Here is an 18900-nt window from a genome sequence, read left to right as displayed (position 1 = left end):
ACCTTTTCTTCCTTTTTTTTTCCTCTCCACTTGCTCTTTCCCTCCTGCCCCTTCGTTGTGTTTCCCATTCCCCAGCAGCTCTGGCACCCATCAGAGAGGACAAGGCATCCCTGTGAGTCTGTGTCTCAATGAACTGATCCTCACCCCGGCAAAGTGGGGGTACCAGAGAGTCCAGCTGCTGGCTAAGATTCTGCTTTGGTTTTTGTTTGCTTGGGATTTTTTGTGTTTTGGGTTTTTTTTTTGTTGCAAGATGCTTCATCAGCCCGTGAGGTTGGTAGCCACAACTGGAGCAAAGAGTGAAAGTGGGTGGCTTTCAGGGAGCCACTGCTGATTTCTTTGCAGCAGCAGCATTTTTGTAACGTGTGGGTGGACGGATCCGACAGCCCCACCATTTACCCCTTCGTACCCAGGGCTTTTCTCTGCCTCGAGCCCCCTCCTGAATCTCGCCATTCCCCATCTCCTTCTTGGATACAAAGAGAAGCCACCAAGCTGCTGCCCGCCATGTGCCTTCCTATTACTGATCATGTGGCACAAGCTCGTCTGATCCTGGTTGGGGTTTGCTATTCGGGGCTTGGCAGATACAAATGTAAAATTGAAACTACTCGTTGCTCATTTTATCTGGTTTCAGGCCAGTACGTGGTGTGCCTCTGCCTTGAGGCAGAACCTGATGCTGGGACCTGGCTGGTTTCAGTTTCATCAGTATATTCTCCTCGCAGGTCAGGTGTAAGAAGGTTTGCATTTGCAGTGCTGGATCTCAAAGCACTTAAACTGTTAACTAACAGGGTTGCAGACACTTTTTATACCTATTTTACAGAGGTAAAAAAAAAAAAAAAAAAAGCATGGAATTACTACTGTGTTTTGTGAGAAGAAGGAGAGTGTAGCTGCCTGGGGTGGTTGTCCTGCTGTGGACATTTATACCGTGGAACAGTATTTGTATGCTACAGACCTTACCTGTTGAGCATCCGGCTCGAACACTGACTTCTGTAATGGATCAGTCACCAGCAGCACAGGAATATATGCATATATGTCAAAATACTGTGTTACTATTGTTGTCTAACCACGTTTGCATCTATATAAATCGAGCTTAAAATGCATATAATGATACCATGCATACGCATTTGTGCAGCATATACATAATGCACTCATTTGTATGCAAATATAGTTGTATATGTATATAAATATGCTTTTCAAGCATGACTTTAACAATGGAAAAAAACAGTTTTTCTTAAAAGTAAGCTTCTGTTATGGCACAGCCTCCATGCTGATTCTGGCTATAAATTATTTTTCTCGTTGATGACAGGTAGCTATCAGTTTTCCAGTGAAACAAAGGAAAAGAAGATGAAATAGTTTTCAAGCATTGCATTGTACCATGCCATGAATTTTCCTTCCTACAGGCTGAAGAGAAACCACTGAATTATACCATAACTGTCAAGTGTCCTGTTTTTAGTTTGTTGCTCAAACACAATAAAATTATTTAATATACAAAAGCTATCATGCGAAGCCAGTCAGTTTTTCCTCCAGCAATATAGCAAGGAAAACAAGAAATGAGAAACGCACCTGAAAATGTTGAAACATTGACAGTAGGATGTGGGAGAATATTGTAATAGATCATATTTACGACAAAACAGAAACTCAACACCCTGAAAAACATACACACCACTTGAACTGTGTTTACTTCGAGGCACGTTGGCCTTTGCATAGGGGTGGGCCGGGTGATTCAGCTGAATCTGAAACCTGATAAACTCTTGCCTTCTGTTTTTACATCACAGCCAGTGATTGCACATGACACACTAAAAACAGATATCGCTACGTGGACACTACCTTTGGTATTTATCATATCAATCCTGGTAAGGATCATTTCTTGTGCATATTGTACTTCAGTCTTTCACTTACGGATGTCTATACGTGGGTGATGGGGGATGTATGTTTAAATGGGAGATCTTGAGCCTAGATTGTAAGAGTTGAGAGATGAGTTTGTGTCAAATATTTTCTTCAGTTTGTCTTCTTTTTCTGTTTACAAAATGTGGCAGCAGACTGTTGTTCCCAGTAACACGGGATGCCTCATTTGAGCTTGTTCAGTGAATATGGTTTTGTCCAAATGCTAAGTAAGAGCCAGACTGAGCAGGAATTTGAGCTGCATTAATCGCACCAACCAGTGAAGTTGTATTATTATTTTTCTTGGACTGGAAAAAACTTATGAATGCTTCTGACGTGAGCTCTTGCACAAGGAAATTTAAAATTAAATTCTGATTCCTTCAAATAGTGCAACTTGGAAATGGTTTCCATGAAACCTTGTTTTCAAATCTTAATTGTTTACATTTTTGCAGATGCTGAGAACAAATGAGGTATGAACAACATCAAGGGAAATTGTCCAAAAATACATAGTAAAAATTTTTACTAGCTATTTTTAATAAAAAAATATGTTTTAATATTAAATTCTTTCTTCATTTACGTAACTAAATATTTGTTGTGGTACTTCTTTCAAGCCAGGGTGGTCCAGCTTCAGCAGCCGCTAAGTCTGCAGTAACATTTTGGCAGCCCAACGCCCAGCAGCTCCATCTCCCAGTCTGGGGAGCACAGCCCCACCGTCGCCCCTCTTGATGTCTCCCTTTTAACCTTTCTCCTGGCAGCAGCACCCGCTGAGCCCTCCGGCTGCTCTCTGCCACCAAAGCTGCTGTAGAGAAATTGGGGAAGGAGGAGGGCGTTGGCTGCAGGCTGTGGTTGTCCAGTTTGAAGACTTACTGCTGATTGCTGATGGTGAAGAAGAGGAGGAGGAGGAGGAGGAGAAGGAGGAGGATGCAGCAGCTGCTGTGAGAGCCCTGGTCGCAGCAGCCCAGCTCCCTACAGCATGCAGTGAGGAGGTGAAGGAAACGGCACTTGGCTGCATTTGGGCAGCTCTCCCACCAGCATCCAAGGTTCTCCATCTCCTCTGAGAAGAAGGGGTGGGCTGCCTGGAGGCTTTCTGGAGGCCGGAGCTGCACCACTTTGTGCGAGGATCTGGCAGTTTTCGACTCTAAAAGATGTCCAGTGAGGTGGGCAGCCAGCATGGACACATGTGGCCCTGATTTCAGCTGCCCAGGTGTAAGTCCAGAAGGGCCTTCCTGCCTCTACGGGGAATGTTCAGGATTTGGTACGGTGTGTAGCAGGAGACAGACCTGAGACAAGGTAACTTCAAATCCCTCACCAGCAAGTACCCTGACAACACTTTGGTGACGTGAATTTTGGTAAACCTAAGGACTGGGTCTTAGTAGGCTTGGCTTCTCTGCCCAGGCATCCTCTGTGAGGTCCTCTGCACATTATGTGGGTTCACGGTGGTCCAGTTCCCCCCCTGCAAAGCAGGACCGATCATTTTGCCTTTCTTTTGCCATCTCTCCACAGTGCCTGGCCAGCCTGTTAGCCTTGTGGTATGGCCTGTTTCTTACTGTTGAGCTCCGGAGGGCTGCAGCCCTGCTGGGGTGTACAGGTGCTAGCACACAGCGGGTAACAAGAAATATTATAAAAGTTTGTGCCAGGCAAGGCTGAGTGCCGTGTGTTTTGCTCAAGGAAGTGATCCCTTGAGATTATCGGCGTCCTGACTGTTGCTTCTGGCTTGCACAGAGCCAGCGGACACTTCTGGAGCCCTGAAAATCCTGGGGATGCTATGGCATGGGAATTGGAGATTACACATTTTCCATGCGCTATAAAACAAGATGGGTGGGATCTGCTGGCCAGAAGGCAGCTGGCTGAAGGTAAGTGTGAACTACTGGGAGCAAGAGCCTGGCATCCCCGTGGCTGGTCAGCTCCACCACTTGGGGTGGTAAATCACCCGTGGGAGGGATCTGTTTCCCTCCATTAACCATGGAGTGACCGTAAATGTGACACCGGCCTCTCCCCGAGCCAGCCAGACCCTGACCTGCCAGGCGGGAGGCGAAGGGCGAGACGGAAGGAGAGCAGGGGAGCGGGGGCATTAGCACCACCTAATTGTGGTGAGGGATTAGCAGATCCTTAAATTCCCTCTGTGGTTCTGTGGTTGGTGGGGAGAGATGCGCACTCCCAGGAGTGAAGTTAAGCTCCTGCTCTGAAACGTGCTGTGGAGGGACTGCCTTTCTCCAGTGGCTGTGTAGAAGTCCCCGACTGTTTGGGAGAGCTTCAGACACCCCAAACTCTCTTAGCTAGGCAGTGCCAATGCCCTGTGCACCCGGGACATGTTCAAACCCTGCCGTGTAGGGAAGCCCTCAGTTACCCTGGGCTGGGAGGGGATGTGACTGAGGTGCCATGCCACCGTTCTGAGACCCAGGCTCCTTGGAAACGTGGACTGCAGACAAAGTCAATGCCTTCTGAGAGACGTGGGAGAAAACTGGAGGTGCTGAACTCCCTCATCCTTCCTCAGAAAATAAGGTTTGCCCCAGCTCTTATGATACCAGGTGCAAATTGGTATTTTATCGTTGCTTTTTGTTCTGTTAAAACATTTGTACTCTCTCACCATGCACATATCTGTAAAAAAAAAAAGAGCTGTACATATACTACAAGTGCTTTCAACTTCATGCAATCTCCTGCTTGATTTGATCAAAACCTCAGAAAGTGAATTATACAGACAGTAGTAAAAAGACAGTGCAGATCCTTTATTTTGGCTGCCTCAAACCCAGAATATGAATAGAAGCTCTGCTTTATTCCAGTGATGATAAAAGGCAATCTTCAGGTCTTTAATTTGAAAAAAAAAAAAAAAAATACAAGTCGATGCTAAGGATGATAGGAGATACTGCATTGTAGAGGAGTGGAAAATGGGAGCAGGAGTAGGAGTAGAGAAATAAAAAGGTGGAGTGTAGGAGGAGGGCCGTGGGAGTAGAAAATGAATTGTGGTGCATCCATCAGCATTTTGGCATCGTGGGAGATGAGATAAACTTAATGCTGTCATTTGTAGATGCAGTAAAATTTCTTGTACGGAGACATTGCTGTGCTGAGCTGTTTTAGGAGGAGGAAGCCCCCCTCCAACAGCCAAATGGATGGTTTGTTCACTGCAGTGTGTCCTAAGCGTGGTCGACGGCATTTGGGGTGCACTGGGAGAGCGGTGCAGGCGGGTTAGAGCCTGCAGCTCGTGTGCCCCTCATACTGTGTATGGCATGCGTGCCACTTCGTCGCTTTGACTCTAAAATTGGTTGACGTGAAAGGATTCCGCCCCCAAATACTTGATGGAGAGAGATCCTATGAGGAAAGCAGAGGATGATGTACATGTGGACTGGGACATTGCAGAAGGACTCACTCACCCAGGCGGTTCTGCCAAAGTCGGAGCAGACTGCCTGGATTACTCATCCCAGGAAAGTGCACGGCATCATCTCATCGGCCTTCATCCTTCCTCCAGGCCTCAGCAGACCTGGGCCCAGCCGAGAGCATGCAATAGTCAAAATCCCCATGGCAGAGATAAGCGCTGCCTGTTGCGTTGTGAGTCACGGGGCCCCGCTTGCCAAGCAAATGCAGCATTTTGAAGGCTCTGGTTTAATCAGTCTCTACTTCCACGTCCTCACTCCTCACCTGCAAAATGCTGTCTGTACCCGCTGCTAAGTTTTAAGCTGCAAGAACATCAGTAACGCGGGGCACAAATGTGGCAGAGCCCTGCCAAGAAGGTGAGGTAAGCAACGGCAACACCACGTAGGGCCAAGAAAGGGCACTACAACCCTTATCCTGCAGAAAGAGCCGGGCTGAATGATGAACACACCAGGGCTTCCTAAAATTCCCCAGCAGTAGCTTTCTTTGAGGTCAGGGAATAACATCTCTACTTTTGACAAAATAAAAAAGCAAGGAGTGCAAGATTTAAAAAAAATCCTTAGAAGAAAGCCTGGGTAATAAATCCATTTAATTTAGCAGGATGGGTGCCAGTCTGGCTCTTAGGTTTTTTGTTGGTTTTTTCCCCCCCAGACACCAAGGAAAGAAAAAGAAAATGTTTCAGTGTTCTTGGGCACTTCTTTTGTTCTGGCTCCCATTTAAACACGTCAATTCGCTGTGCGTCCCTGGCTGCTTCTCACCATTATATAATCTCTGCTTCTTCAAGACGGGGCTTTTTCCCTTATTGCAGGGCAACTACTACACCGAGTTGTGTAATGCTGCTGGATAAAGCTGTTCCAAGCTGAAATGTGGCATGCAAGTTATTAGGCTGAACTTGGACTATTTGCCTTTTTTTTTTTTTTTTTTTTTTTTAACTGGAAAAAAAAGGGGGTTTTCTAAAATGCATGGGCTAAACAATATAAATTTGTGGGTTAAATCTTTTAAAGAATTTAGAAAACACAGAAATGACTTAAAGGCAAAGCGACTCCGAAATCTGACAAGCAGCCAACCTATAATAAGGTATAATCACCTTTGGTGTTTGGGAAAATAAACATGACAAAACCGGTGCTTTAAAATTTGATCAGTTACTATGCACTTATGCATATGTTGGACTAATATATGGTTAGGTGTCATCGCATGTCTTAAAAAGTGTTTTCATAATAGACGTTATGTATATGTAGATGTATGATCTGTCACTAAATTATATGCTGTGGGCCTAAATCCAGTTTTATACTCTCTCTCCTTCATTATTGTTACTCATTTTCAGGAAATATTTTTATAGGAACAATGAACGGCATTTAAATAACATTAGCGCTCTGTGCCAGGGTGCAGAGGAGGGAAAAGTAACAGGTTTGCTGGCTCAAGGGTGACAGTTACCCAGCTCCAGCGGTTCTTTGATGGGCAACATCAAATGCCGTGGCTGGCTGTGAATTCTGTGACTTACGAAGGCACGTCTAAAGAATGTTTTTTAAAAGCACTCCTCCTACTGAAAACAAAACAGATTTTCTAAGAAGTTGGGCTTGCCAGTTTGAACAAGGTGTCGAGTCGTGCCTCATCCCTGGGATCGTTTCCCTAGCTTAAGCAAACGTCTCCCTTATAATTTTAAACAGAGTAACACTCCTGTGTTGCCTCGAACATGTATCTCTTTGTATGTTTATGGGCTCGGGTGGCAGAGGTGGCGTGTTCTTTAACTGCCGCCTCTTTGGAAGGGGGGAATACAAGCCTTACTAAATTGTGTGGCCTTGGGGTTTGCCTGGAAAAATATAAGGTTTGTTTAATAGTCGACTTAAAATGAAATTATCCCGAGCTCCCGTGCCTGCCCACGGAATAAAGCACCAGCTCACGGTATGAAAACACGCTCAGCCAAAGGGGAGGTTTATCACTTCGGGAGGCGCAGCCACTTTCTGGCGAGGAGCCGGCTTGGGAGGCAGGGATGGAGGCAGCGAGGCTGTCGCAGCCGCCGGTGCCGTCCCCCCCGGGCGCGGGGGCTGCCCGGTCCCCCCCGCGGCGGGCAGGCGGGCGGCAGCGCACAGAGCCGGCGCCGCCGGGCTGCTGCTGGGAGCGGGGAGCCGCCCGCAGCCCAACCGTGCACGCTCTCCTAGCCGCCCCCTAACCCCAACCCAGGCGCCCGACGCCCCCCGGGTCGGCAGGCAGCGACCGGGGCGGAGATCCTCCTGGGGGCACGTCCCGTGGCGGTGCCCCGCAGCTCCCCTGCCCCGGCTGCTCCCCGCGCAGCCCGCGGCCGACGGGCGCTCACCCCCCGGCGAGGCGGGGGAGCTCCGGCCCCGCCCAGCCCCTCGGCGGCGCCGGGCCCGAGGCGGCGGGGGGCACGGCCGCCCGCCCGCCGCTGCTCGCCCTCCTCCGCCGCCGGAAAACAAAACCACCCAGAAACAGCACGGGGGCACCGGCACCCTCCTGCCAAACCGGCCCCGCGGCGGGAGGCGGGCGGGCGGCGCGGCGCTACCATTGGCGCGGCGCGGGCCGTCCCTCCCCGCCGGGAGGAGGAGGAGGAGGAGGAGGAGGAAGGCTGGAGGCGGGCCCGCGCGGGGCGGTCGCTCCAGTCGGTGCGCGCCGGGCGGCCGGGTCGCTGCCGTTGCTGCCGCCGCGGAGGGCAGGGAGCCGCCAGCCGGGTAGGGGCAGGGCGGCGGGGCCGGAGCCGCCAGGGGAGTTGGCGGCCGCGCCGTCGAGGCCGCGCCGGTCAGCGGCCGGAGCCTGCATGGGGCGGCGGCGCTGAGCCCAGCCGCCCCGCCGCCGCCGCCGCCGCGCTCCCGCCCCGGCCCCGCCATGGCCGAGGCACCTCAGCTGGTGGACATCGACCCCGACTTCGAGCCGCTGCCGCGGCCCCGCTCCTGCACCTGGCCCCTGCCGCGGCCGGAGTTCAACCCCCCCAGCTCGGCCACCTCCAGCCCGGCGCCGTCGTGCGGCGGGCAGCCCGAGGGGGCGGCCGGCGCCGCGGCCGGTGCCGGTGCCGCCGCCTCGGGAGCGCTCAGCGCCGACTTCATCAGCAACCTCAGCCTGCTGGAGGAGAGCGAGGACTTCGCGCCGCTGCCCCCCGCCGCCGCCCCCCCCAGAGGCGGCCGCCTGCCGCTGCGGGGATTTCCCGGCGCCCGAGGCCGGCTGCCGCCTCCACCCGCCGGGACCGCCGCCGGTGCCGCCGGTGCCGCCGCCAGTGGCCGGTCTGTCGCCGGGCCCCGTGGCCGGGCAGCCCCGTAAGAGCAGCTCGTCGCGCCGCAACGCCTGGGGCAACCTGTCCTACGCGGACCTCATCACCAAGGCCATCGAGAGCTCCCCCGAGAAGCGGCTCACCCTCTCCCAGATCTACGAGTGGATGGTCAAGAGCGTCCCCTACTTCAAGGATAAGGGCGACAGCAACAGCTCGGCCGGTTGGAAGGTGAGGGGGGGGGTGGCGGGGTCCCCCGTCGGCAGGGAGTCTTGGGAGGCTCGGCTGCGGGCGCCGCACACGCTGCCGTCCGGGCCGGGAGCCGCGGTGCTGCGGGCGGCCGGGCCCGCTCCGTCCCCCGGGCTGCTCGCTGCCCGCCGCGCCGTCCGCAGCGCTCCAGCTCCCTGCCTTGTTTTCTTTTTTTTTTTTTCTTCCTGGAAATTGTACTTTTTTTTCACCCTTCCTCGGGGAAAAATCCTAAGGGAAAAAAGCTTTTTCGCCCTCCCCCCGGTGGGGCGCAGGAGGGGCCAGGGCGACTCTCCGCCTCCCCCCCCCCCCGCCCCGCCGAAAGGAAAAGTTCACGCCGTGTCACGGCGCCGTCCCCGGGAAAACGCGGCGAGAGCGCCGCCGCCTCCTGCGCCCCCCGGGGCGGCCGGCCGGGCTCGGGGTCCAACACCCGCGTCGTGGGGGTGGCTGTCGGGCGCTGGTCCCCGGGGGCTTCCCAGCCCCGGGGCGGGTTGGGGCGGGGGCGTGCCGGCAGCCGGCGCGGCGGGGTTTGCCGTCGGGCGGCGGAGAGGGGACAGAAGCAAACAGGGATGGGGAAAGAGCGGGGGCAGGACAAGGGTTGCAGAAACGGCGTGTGTTTAATGAGTAAGCCGCTGTACTTGGCTCGATGGCTTGGTTAAACTTGGGTTGCGGGAGCGCCTTTCTGCTGCAAAGCGGTGGGACAGCGCTCCCTCCCGCAGCCGCAGCGGGGGCAGCGGCAGCCCGCAGGCGGCGGGGGCAGCGCCCAGCCCCGCGCAGGCTGGAGCCGAGCGCCCGGTGCCGCTCACAGCCGGAGCCAGGCCGTGGGGCCAGCTGCCGCGCCCCGCCCGGGGGGGGCCGCTCGCCGGCTCCCGGGGGGCCCCGTGGGCACCGGGTGGCCCTGGGCCCGGCGTCGCTTGGCGCGGGGCCGGGCGGCCGCGCTGGCTGTCGCACAGCGTGGTGGGGACAGCGCGGGGCCCGTGGCACCGTCGCTTCCGTGGCCCCGTCGGGTGGCGAACGCTTCGCTGTGCTGGGGACAAACGCTCCTCCTCGGCCTCCGGGAAGGTGTCACCCACCTGTGCCCCTGCTTGCGGCTGAGGCAGGGCGCCTGGCGCCGTGGCACTGTTGCGTGACAGCGTCGGCGAAATGAGCTTCGGCCGCCTGCGTGAGGCAGAGCCTGGCCGCCCCGCCGGGGGTCGGCGGTGGTAGGGGACTGTCACCCTGTCTGCGCTGCGTCTGACCGCGGTTCAGCGCCGGCCGACCGGGCTCCTCGCTTGGCTTTCTAATATCGGTGTTATTTGCCTTTCCCAAACAAGAAAGCGTCGTCAAACCCTGTGTTTATGTATTTTTAATCGCATCTAGTTAGGAATGTTTGTTACCTTAAATGCTTGTAAATCTACTTCATTTATTTTTTTGGAGGTAAGCGATGTCCTGGTAAGGAAATGCAGATCAATCTTGAACTCATTTTTAACCAAAGGCTTTTGAGGTTTTTAAAAGTAATTTGTTAGTTTTTATCATTGTGTTGGTCTGAAAAATTTAAAGGGTATTTGCCTGAAGACATCTTTCATTAAAACCTTTAATAGTGAAATAATTGATAGCTGACAACTTTTAGATACAGTAACTTGTCACTTGAAGATGCTGGTTCTTTTTTTTTTCCTCCAGTGATATGTTAGTCTCCTTGAAAAAAGCAAGATACATCAAGTGCTTTTTTCAGAACGAGTAGAAGTGACCTAAAAAACCCAAACCAACCAAAGTAAAATCAAAGACCTCCCAAATTCAAGCGAGCAAAGAAGCTTTGCTAGCCGTGTGACTTACTAGGTGCTTCCTATTTTATTGCTGCTCTTCCTGTGGTGCTTCATCAAATACAGAAGCCTCGCACACCTCCCTCTGACAGGCTGAGCTCTTCTGTGCCCACATACCTCCGTTATGACGGGGACAGCAGTTACCGATATGTTTTTTGGCTGTAGTACCCTCTGGTAGGGTGCAGTATGTACCCTGCCACTGCTGGCGGGTAAATACACATGTGCTCTCCTACCATAATTAAATAGTTGCTGTGTTCTGCATCAGGCACATGTTGCCCAAATCCCTTCCTTTGGCTGCGTCACTGCCAGGCTGCTCAGAAAGTTACACGCTTACAGGTTTTACCGATTTAGCCAGGTAAGTGCAGTGTTCCTTAAACACACTTACAAGTTTAGTTACTGGCAGCCACAGGGTGTCGATGCTATAACTGATCTGGTTGAGGCACGCAGCCCGTTTGCTCGCTCGTCAGCGTTTCTCCATGGCTCGGCCTGAGTAGGGATCGTTTTTATTTTTCGATTTGGGAGCTGTTGGTTTGCTTGTGGTCTGGGGGCCGGGAAGCTGCCGTGGGTGCAGGTGGAGGGCTGGGAGCGCAGCCTGGAGTCAGCCACGGGCCCTGGCACAGGAGAAGCATCACTCCAGTGATGAGCACAGATGAGTGGTGGACTTTCCTGCCGACAGAGAGGGAGCGTGGGTTTGCCTTAGAGCCTGGTACCGACTTAGGGCTGGGAGCACATCGTGCGTGTGTGTTCTGCAGGCTGAGGAAGGAGGGGGTGTTGTTTTTTCTCCCCCCCCATCCCCTCCCCCCCCATCCCTCCCCCCTTTAAACAGAGCTTCGAGACACTTCATCTTGGTGGAGTTTGCGTGTTTGTAAGTGCAGCAAGGCACCTTTTTGAAACGATACACAAAATCTATGAAGTACACAAGGAATTAAAAAGAACATGCACTTTCCGCATAGCGGCAAGGCTGTGTTTCTCACCCAGAAGGTGAGGGCTGACTGCTCTAATGCTTGTGGGTATGTACTGCCTGGATCTAGTGTCTGATGCTGAGCTACTTTTTAGCTTTTCACTGAATAAAGAAGTTCAGTGGTGTCAGCGTTACCTGTTAGGGGCTCAAAATAGCATCCAGGTTCTTCTGAATAAAAACATTCACATAAAAGAAGCTTTTAAAATAAGGGTAGAAGCCAAAGGTAGTAGCATGAAATTGTCAGTGGTGGCTTATTAAAGGAGGTAAAATTGTGCTCAGTTCTACATAGAAAGTTTATTCCAGACTTTCTTAGACCAAACTCGGCTTTATGAACAAAAGCCCCGTTGAACTCTAGGGGAGCAAAGACCACATGACCCCCCAGGATGCAGCGGCTATCTTGAATGAGGCACTCGAGATACGCTTTGCCAGACCGGCCATGGTGTTGGTTGTGAACGAGTGCCGAGCGGCCGGCAGAGAAACTCAGCGAAAATGGAGTGACTCAGAGAAAGCTGAAGCAAGAACAAGATCTGTTTCAGAGATAACAAAGAAATTGTTGTGGAAGCTGCATGGAAGAACAAAACCTTTCTCCTAGTAGTAGTCAAGTGAAAGCAACATTTTCCCTTACCTGTGCTAGTGCGAGACATAGGGCTTAAGACAGTCTACAGTCCTCCAAGAGCTCTGCCACAGCTGTAGGTAACTCTTCCTTTACTCAAATCTGATAGCTTTTTGGCTAATCATCATGGATGAAATATAAAACATCTCCTGCAGCGCGTGTATTTCATGATGCCTCTGCTTTATGGCAAGATTGTTGAGATTTATTGTAAAGGAGCTACCAGTTAAGCTTCCTCGAATGGTCTCATCCCTTTAGCCTGCTTTTGAAAATGGGTCCAAATCAAACCCTGTGATTTTTCTTAAACAGAAAACAAAGAGTTTTGGTGGCACTCCTCTCGGGGTGGATGTGGTGTTTATTTTTCACAGTGGCAGGTGTTAAGGTCACAAGGGTATTTACACCTCCTCAGCTTCCAGTCTCAAGGAAACCTGATCACTTGAATTTATTTGTTACCGTTGCCAAAGGAATGAGAATAGGTGATACCTAACTGCAGAAGGATGAATGGGTGTAAGCCTGAAGGCCTGAGGATGAAACGGGTGTGGGCAGGGTGCTTTGGGTGGCCTTCCCATAGGAATGCTCTCTGGTCATGACTCTTACTCTGTAGTGGGTTGGTCTTCATGCAAAATAAATTCTGGGTTGTGGTGTCTTTGATTCAAAAGCTACGTGTAGTATGAAGTGTTTGAAAGACTGAGAAATTAAGATTAATCTTCACATAAGTTGTCCAAATTTTTTGATTTTACATCAGTGACCAGTTTAAATTGTGAGAATTTATACAATTTATTTGAAGTGAAGTGAGTACATCTTTTGAGGTTTTTAGTGCACATTTTTTTCCTACATGGACACAGCACAGCTGAAGATTGCATTGAAGAATTGCTGTGTATTCCCTCAGTGCTGGTAACATACCTGTAGGCATTTACCTCTGTCGTTTTAGATGCTTCCCTAGGTGATTTGTGGACCCCCTAGCATCATGCATCGTGTCATACATACATACATACATCACACACGTGCATATGCATATGTAAGTATGTATGTTTGGTTTCCTATTTATGGATTATACCAAGTTAAATGCTATTGCAGTCATACCTTTTTATGTGTGACATTAGTAATAGACTCAACAGCTGGAAGCTCTGCTCTGCAGAGATGCCTGCTTTCAGCTGGGGCACACTTGGAGAAACAGCCAGAGCAGTTCCAGCCTCTGCCCACCCTGTGGTGAGTTTTGCTGTTTCATGGCTTGCGTACCTGCTTGCTGCCACTAGAAAGTCATTCGTAGCAGCCTTCGTTGTCTGTCTGTGATTTACCAGCTTGCGTTTTGCTTAGTTTCGGGCACGAAAGTTCAGTTGAACCTTTGCAGGTGCAAGGTGCTCTCCTCGCCTGTGCCCGAGTAACTCACAGCAAAGCTGTATCGCAATGCCAGCCCTTAATTCTTTGTTCCTTTTAAACTTATTTTTGCTTCTCCTTTTATGTTTGCCCTTTTGCCCTCAGCCCTTGCTTGAAGGAAAAAGCCCATTCTGACCTCAAACCTGTGCGTTGCTGCCCTGTTTTTGGGGTGGTGTGTGGGCTTCCCTGGCCCTGTCCCACAGGCAGGCTGTGGCCGGGAGGGATGCTCAAGATGCACCTGCTGCCAGTACCTTGTGCTGTCTGGTGCAACGTGTCCCAGCATTCATCAGTGGGTTCGAGCTTCCCACCAGGGCCTTGAAGTATGTGTTGGAAATACTCTTCATTTTCTTTGCCCGTTTCCTATTTGCTGTGACGTCTATTCAGTTACTCCTATGCTTATAGGTAAGATTAAACACTGAAACTAAACACCTGAGTGGCTTTGTATGCTGATGTAATGAACTAAATTTTCCTGAAGTGGCTGACTTTAAAGAACTTCAATATAAAACTGAGGTAACTGCTGTCTTTGCCACCATATTCCTTATGACGGCCTCAGCCACTTCCTTAATGTCTTGATTTTTGTATTGCACAGTTTCACAAGTTGCCAGTGAAATTAGTGGTTTAGGGAATTGGGGCTTTTGCTGCCTGGGATGGAAAGGGGAAGCAGTGTGGTACAAGGCAATAAAGGTGTTTAGGTAAGGTATGTGAAGGGTTTGGGTTTTTTTTAGTACAATGATCAACAGTAAAATAGGCACAGTTTTTGGTGTTTTAGGTTTTTTGTAAGACTCGAGAAATTATGTACTTCTGAGATGTCTGCTTAGGCTTTTTTTCTGTTTCTAAAGCATACTACTACCTAAATATATGCTCCTCTGTTTACACAACTGGTGAATATTTTGTGAAATGAGTGCTTGGCTTTTGGAACAAAAATGCTGATACATTTTGTAGCCACAGATTTGTGAAATATGTAGGGCTGCGGCTACAGAGATTCAGCATTCAGCCCTTTCTGTTTTGGGAGAAAGTTTGCATATGAAGCAAGGATTTCAAATGGCACGGGTTTTATAACCTTGAGTAATGAATACTGAAGTAAGACATAGTGAAGGCACTTGGTAAATAGTTTATTGTTTTCCTCTTTCAGAAATACATGAAAGATGGAGATATTTACTTAATTGTCAATTACCATGAAGAAGGAACTTCAGATTCACTGACACTGTCTGCAGATAGTCGTAGTTAAGAATATGGTAGTGCATACTAATATTTTAATGAATTTTGTAGCATTTTGTTTGTAAGTCTGGTTGCCAAGAAGGGTTTTAAATATTGGGGAAACATTTCTGTTCGCGGTGATGGGCTGTATTTCAGAAATGAAGTGCACTGGGAAGAGTCACATTTTGAAGAGCAGCATCTCTGCTGCTCCATAAAGAGCTTCAGCATGAATTAAATCAATCTCCTGAGGACAAGCGCTATTCGCATTTAGGTATTATTTCTAAATATACTTAGTAAAAGTTATTCACGTGTGTTCATCAGACAAAGGTACTTCTTTCCAGTACTGTAGTTTGTGATATGCAGATGTCTTAAGTTAGTTGTGCAGCAGCTGTATCGTGGGGTTTCTTGGTAGGTCTCCACTCCTAATGGAGGAGGTGGAGGAGTAAAAAGAACAAAGCCAGCTGCTTTTGCTGGATTGATGATTATCTGTTAAGAACTTCTTTAGACCTCGTGCTGGATTTCGATAGTGGATACTGATCTTTACCAGACCACTTAAAATAATACTTCAGGAGGCAAATGTATTTAGTTTTGAAGCACTTCTTCAGGAAATGCTAAAGGTTTAGCAATGCTTTGTTTTGTAGTACATGGGACCAGAAGTGGCTAGGTTTAAAAATGTAGCCACTGAAAACCTCCTGTGACTCTGACAGCTGCTGCATCAGTCAGAGATGTGAAGTTTGCTGGAGGAGCAGAGGGCAGTGCTCCATTTGCTCAGACAACTTTCTGTTGTGAAAGGCATCTTGCATCGCTGCACGGTATCAATGACGCTATAGTTCTGTTTGAAAATACGTCTTATTCTAGAGCTAATTAAACTTAAAGGTACAAGTCTTCTCTTGTTCTAGTCTTAGAAACCTAATTTTTGGGAATGCTAGGAATCTATGCAGCTGGAAGCTCATTCAGTCATGTTGCTGCTTCAAGCCAGTGCGCCAGGGATGGCTGTGATTGCATTTCTGAGCAGCCCATGTTTCCCCATGTGCTTCGCTGCTGTGTGCAGCCCAGGCTCGTGTTGGTGTGAGTGTGTGGGGCTCCTTTTTAATTTTGTCAAGGCTGTTCTTGTTGCCTAAGTCTAAGGGGTGTAAATTCTGGGGCCTGGCACGTACGTACTGGGTATGCATGGGGCATGGTCTCTAAATAGTACATATTCAGATTTAAGTTTGGAGTGATGGCCAAAAAAACGCTTGCAAACAGAGGTGCCCTTAACCCATAGCATTTGCTGAGTAAATTATATCTCCTAACCATGCTTTGTAATATGTAAGACCTCTTATTTAATTAACTTTTTTTTTTTAATATTTATTACTCAGAGGCCACTTCCTACCTGGTGTCCATGTTCTCCTGCGCCAGGATGTGAAATGATTAAATATGCTGCTCTCTGCTTCTTGCATGTGGGTGCCTCCCTCTAAAAATGTTAGAGACACCCCTCTTTTAATTTAGTGCCAGAACGAAATTTTTACCATGCGCAGAAATCAGGAAATTAAAAACTTCTAACGAAACGAACAGTGTGTGTACATGAAGGAGCCATACGTGTGAGCAGCCTTTGTGCTGTCCTTGGAAACTGTAGTTTTGGGGAAAGTTGAAGGTTCATAAAGGCAGAAGATGCGGAGGAAAAGGGGGGTCACTTGCTGGTGAGGCTGATCTGTGGCTGGGTACCTGAGCAGCCGGGGCAATGCTGCCTTGCTCTGCTGTCCGTGTTGCAGAGCAGAAGGGTAGCAAGTGAGCAAAACCGCTGTATCTGGGAGGGCCCTACACCACTGATGGCCACCTGGAGCTGGTCTTGGCTCCCCACGCTGGAGCTGGCGGTGTGTAGATGGGCAGCGGCTGCGATGAGCAGGCTGTGTCCCTGGCTGCCCTGCTGCCCTTCTTGCTGGCAGGTCCACCTGGGGAATCCCTGTTGTTGCTGATGGTCTCTGCTTTAATGCTGCAGTGATATGTGCCTCCTGGCATAGGCAGAACTTGTGGCTCTTTTGTCTATATGCTGACCTATTTAAATCTATACAATTTATCTCAAGTTTTATTTGTTTTCCTGTTTTGTTTTGGTTTTCCTCCTCTTATTTTTCTTTTTTGGCAGTTACCGCGAGCAGGCAGCAGAGGATCTTTGATTTTGCTTTTATTGGGAAGGGGAGCTCCAGGGCGTTGGAATACGGACATATATTTTGCAGGAGAAAAACAAAGTGCAAAGTGCATGCTTTTTTCTCTTTCCTGAGTAAGTGCTATACGCATAGTTCAGAATATGGACCCAGTTGTCAGAATACTGTTGGCAGTGTCACTTGCAATGAGAAGGTAGCAACTTCTTCAGTTTTCTTATGCTTAACTCCAGAAACTGTGACGTGGGTGGAGTTTCACTTACCCGTCACTGACTTTTCAAACTACGCAGTTAGATAAGACTGAGGCAACTTGCTGTAAATGTGGTGACTTGTTAGACCGCATTTATTGTGCAAATGAGCTTACATCCTGCAAGATCAGCAGAAATGCTTAATGTTTGCCTCGATGGAAATTAATTAAAATTTGGCGACTGAAATTAAAGGAATGGGTTTGTTGTCCGTTGTGTTATATGAAGCAGCCTTTTGGTTCCCACAGTGGGAATTAGTGCAATTGCAAATGTGTTTTGGCATATGTGAGTTTCAAGTCCGAGCCATTGCTAAGTTCTGGCATCTGTAGCCTTCTCAGATTCAGACTAAACTTGTTTCACTTCTGCTGCTGCCCTTTCATACATGTTAAATGTATTTGAAGCTGCTAACAGGAGTAAGGATACCAACAATCCAAAAATACGCTGTGGTGATGGAGGCTGATTTGCTTGTAGCTTGCATTTGCTTAAAACTGATTCAAGTTAATATGCTAATTTGAATGTAGTTGTTAGAATAATAACAATAAAAAAGTACCTGTGCCATACGTATCTTGGATATATATCTGGATTTAAATTTTGATTGCCAAAAGCATACTTACAGACTGAGAGATCTTTAGTGTTTGCCCACTAAATTATATCTTACAGCGATGCTTTGCGATACATAAAACCTCCTAATTAGATATTCAAAAAATGAAGATGCTGTTATTCAGAGATGCTTCATAGGAGGCCTCCGCAGTTCTCCCCTGTCAGGATGTGAAAGGATTATGGGCTCTGTGCTCCCGCTCGCTGTTAACGTGTTGATTTTTCTTTCCAAAAATACTCTCTTTTAAATGTGAAACTTCAAATTAAATGTAATTATTTGCAACCCCCACAACACCTTCTCCCAGAAAACCTGGCTCTTGAAGGCACTCTGGTGGTGCACTGAGGGAAGAGGGATTATTCCTGATGTTGTCCCCCCTCTGGAAATACGGAATTAGTAGGTATCATTTGTAATTGTTTGGTTAGTCCCCCTCTTCTTTCCTTGCCCCTTTGCACCTTCCCCAGCAGGACTGCCCTGTGCGGCTCCAGCATCGGAGCGCCGCCAGGCCAGGTCCAGGGGCGGCTCCTGGCTGCCCTTCACAGCAGTCCCCTCAGATGCAAACATGGGAAGGCACGAAGAAGAGGTGGGGAGGTGTGAGCAGAAGGCTTTTGGGGGAAGCCTGGAGCCTGGCTTCTGCCCCTGCACTGGCAAGGTGCTGCTGTGCAGAGGTCCCTGGGTGTTAGAGCCGTGACCCGGCGCTGAGCCCGCTGAAGTGCCGCGGTCTGTTGGGCTGCTCTTGGGTACCTCTCTGTTTGCTGCTCGGGTGTGAAGAGGAGGTCAGGGAAGGGAATCGCATTTCCTCTCAGCAGTTACAGGGAGAAGTTTGTAGTGATTCACCACACAGGTTCCTCACGACTTACGGTACATCCCTTGGCCTCTCCGGAGGATGCCGTGCTGTGCTGTTACTCCTCAGTAAGGTCTTCCAATGTCTCTGGAGGTTCAGGTGAGGAAAGCAATGCTTGTGCTAAAATGAAAGATTCGTGATGTAAGTGTTCTAAGAGAAATGTTTATTGATTAGGTTCATTACTACTACTACTACTATTCTTTTTGTTTTTTAAACGAGCTTTGTGGTGATGTTAAGGTAGGTTAAGTTGACAGAGCCAGCTCTGGCCCAGGGTTTGCAGTCGCTGTTTGCCTGTCGCCGCTGCTCCGCTTGTCCTACTTCAGCCCTGCCTCTCTGAGCTGAGTTCTGCGCAGCTGACGGATCTGCAGCTCAAACCAGAAGCTGCTTGAGATTAAGGGTGAGGATACAGCCACATGTGTGATCTGATCAA

The 18900-nt window shown here is 49.5% G+C and overlaps 1 protein-coding gene and 1 long non-coding RNA gene across 2 annotated transcripts in view; both read left to right on the top strand.

Moving 5' to 3' along the window:
- LOC121083455 lies at positions 1-6195 on the top strand. The gene is made up of 2 exons (XR_005826373.1): positions 1-1847; positions 2487-6195. It is a non-coding gene; the product is annotated as an uncharacterized LOC121083455 (long non-coding RNA).
- Positions 6196-7856: 1661 nt separating this feature from the next.
- The window catches only part of FOXO1 (forkhead box O1), a 66767-nt gene continuing 55723 nt past the window's right edge, over positions 7857-18900 (top strand). The window contains 2 exon segments of the mRNA XM_040583768.1: positions 7857-8382; positions 8384-8689. Coding sequence (XP_040439702.1) covers positions 8083-8382; positions 8384-8689 — 606 coding nt within the window. The 5' untranslated portion in view covers positions 7857-8082.

This window comes from Falco naumanni, chromosome 2, assembly GCF_017639655.2.
Source record: "Falco naumanni isolate bFalNau1 chromosome 2, bFalNau1.pat, whole genome shotgun sequence".
Classification (NCBI taxonomy): Eukaryota; Metazoa; Chordata; class Aves; order Falconiformes; family Falconidae; genus Falco; species Falco naumanni.
Note: the sequence above shows the minus strand (reverse complement) of the source record. Positions and strands in the feature narration are given on the sequence as shown.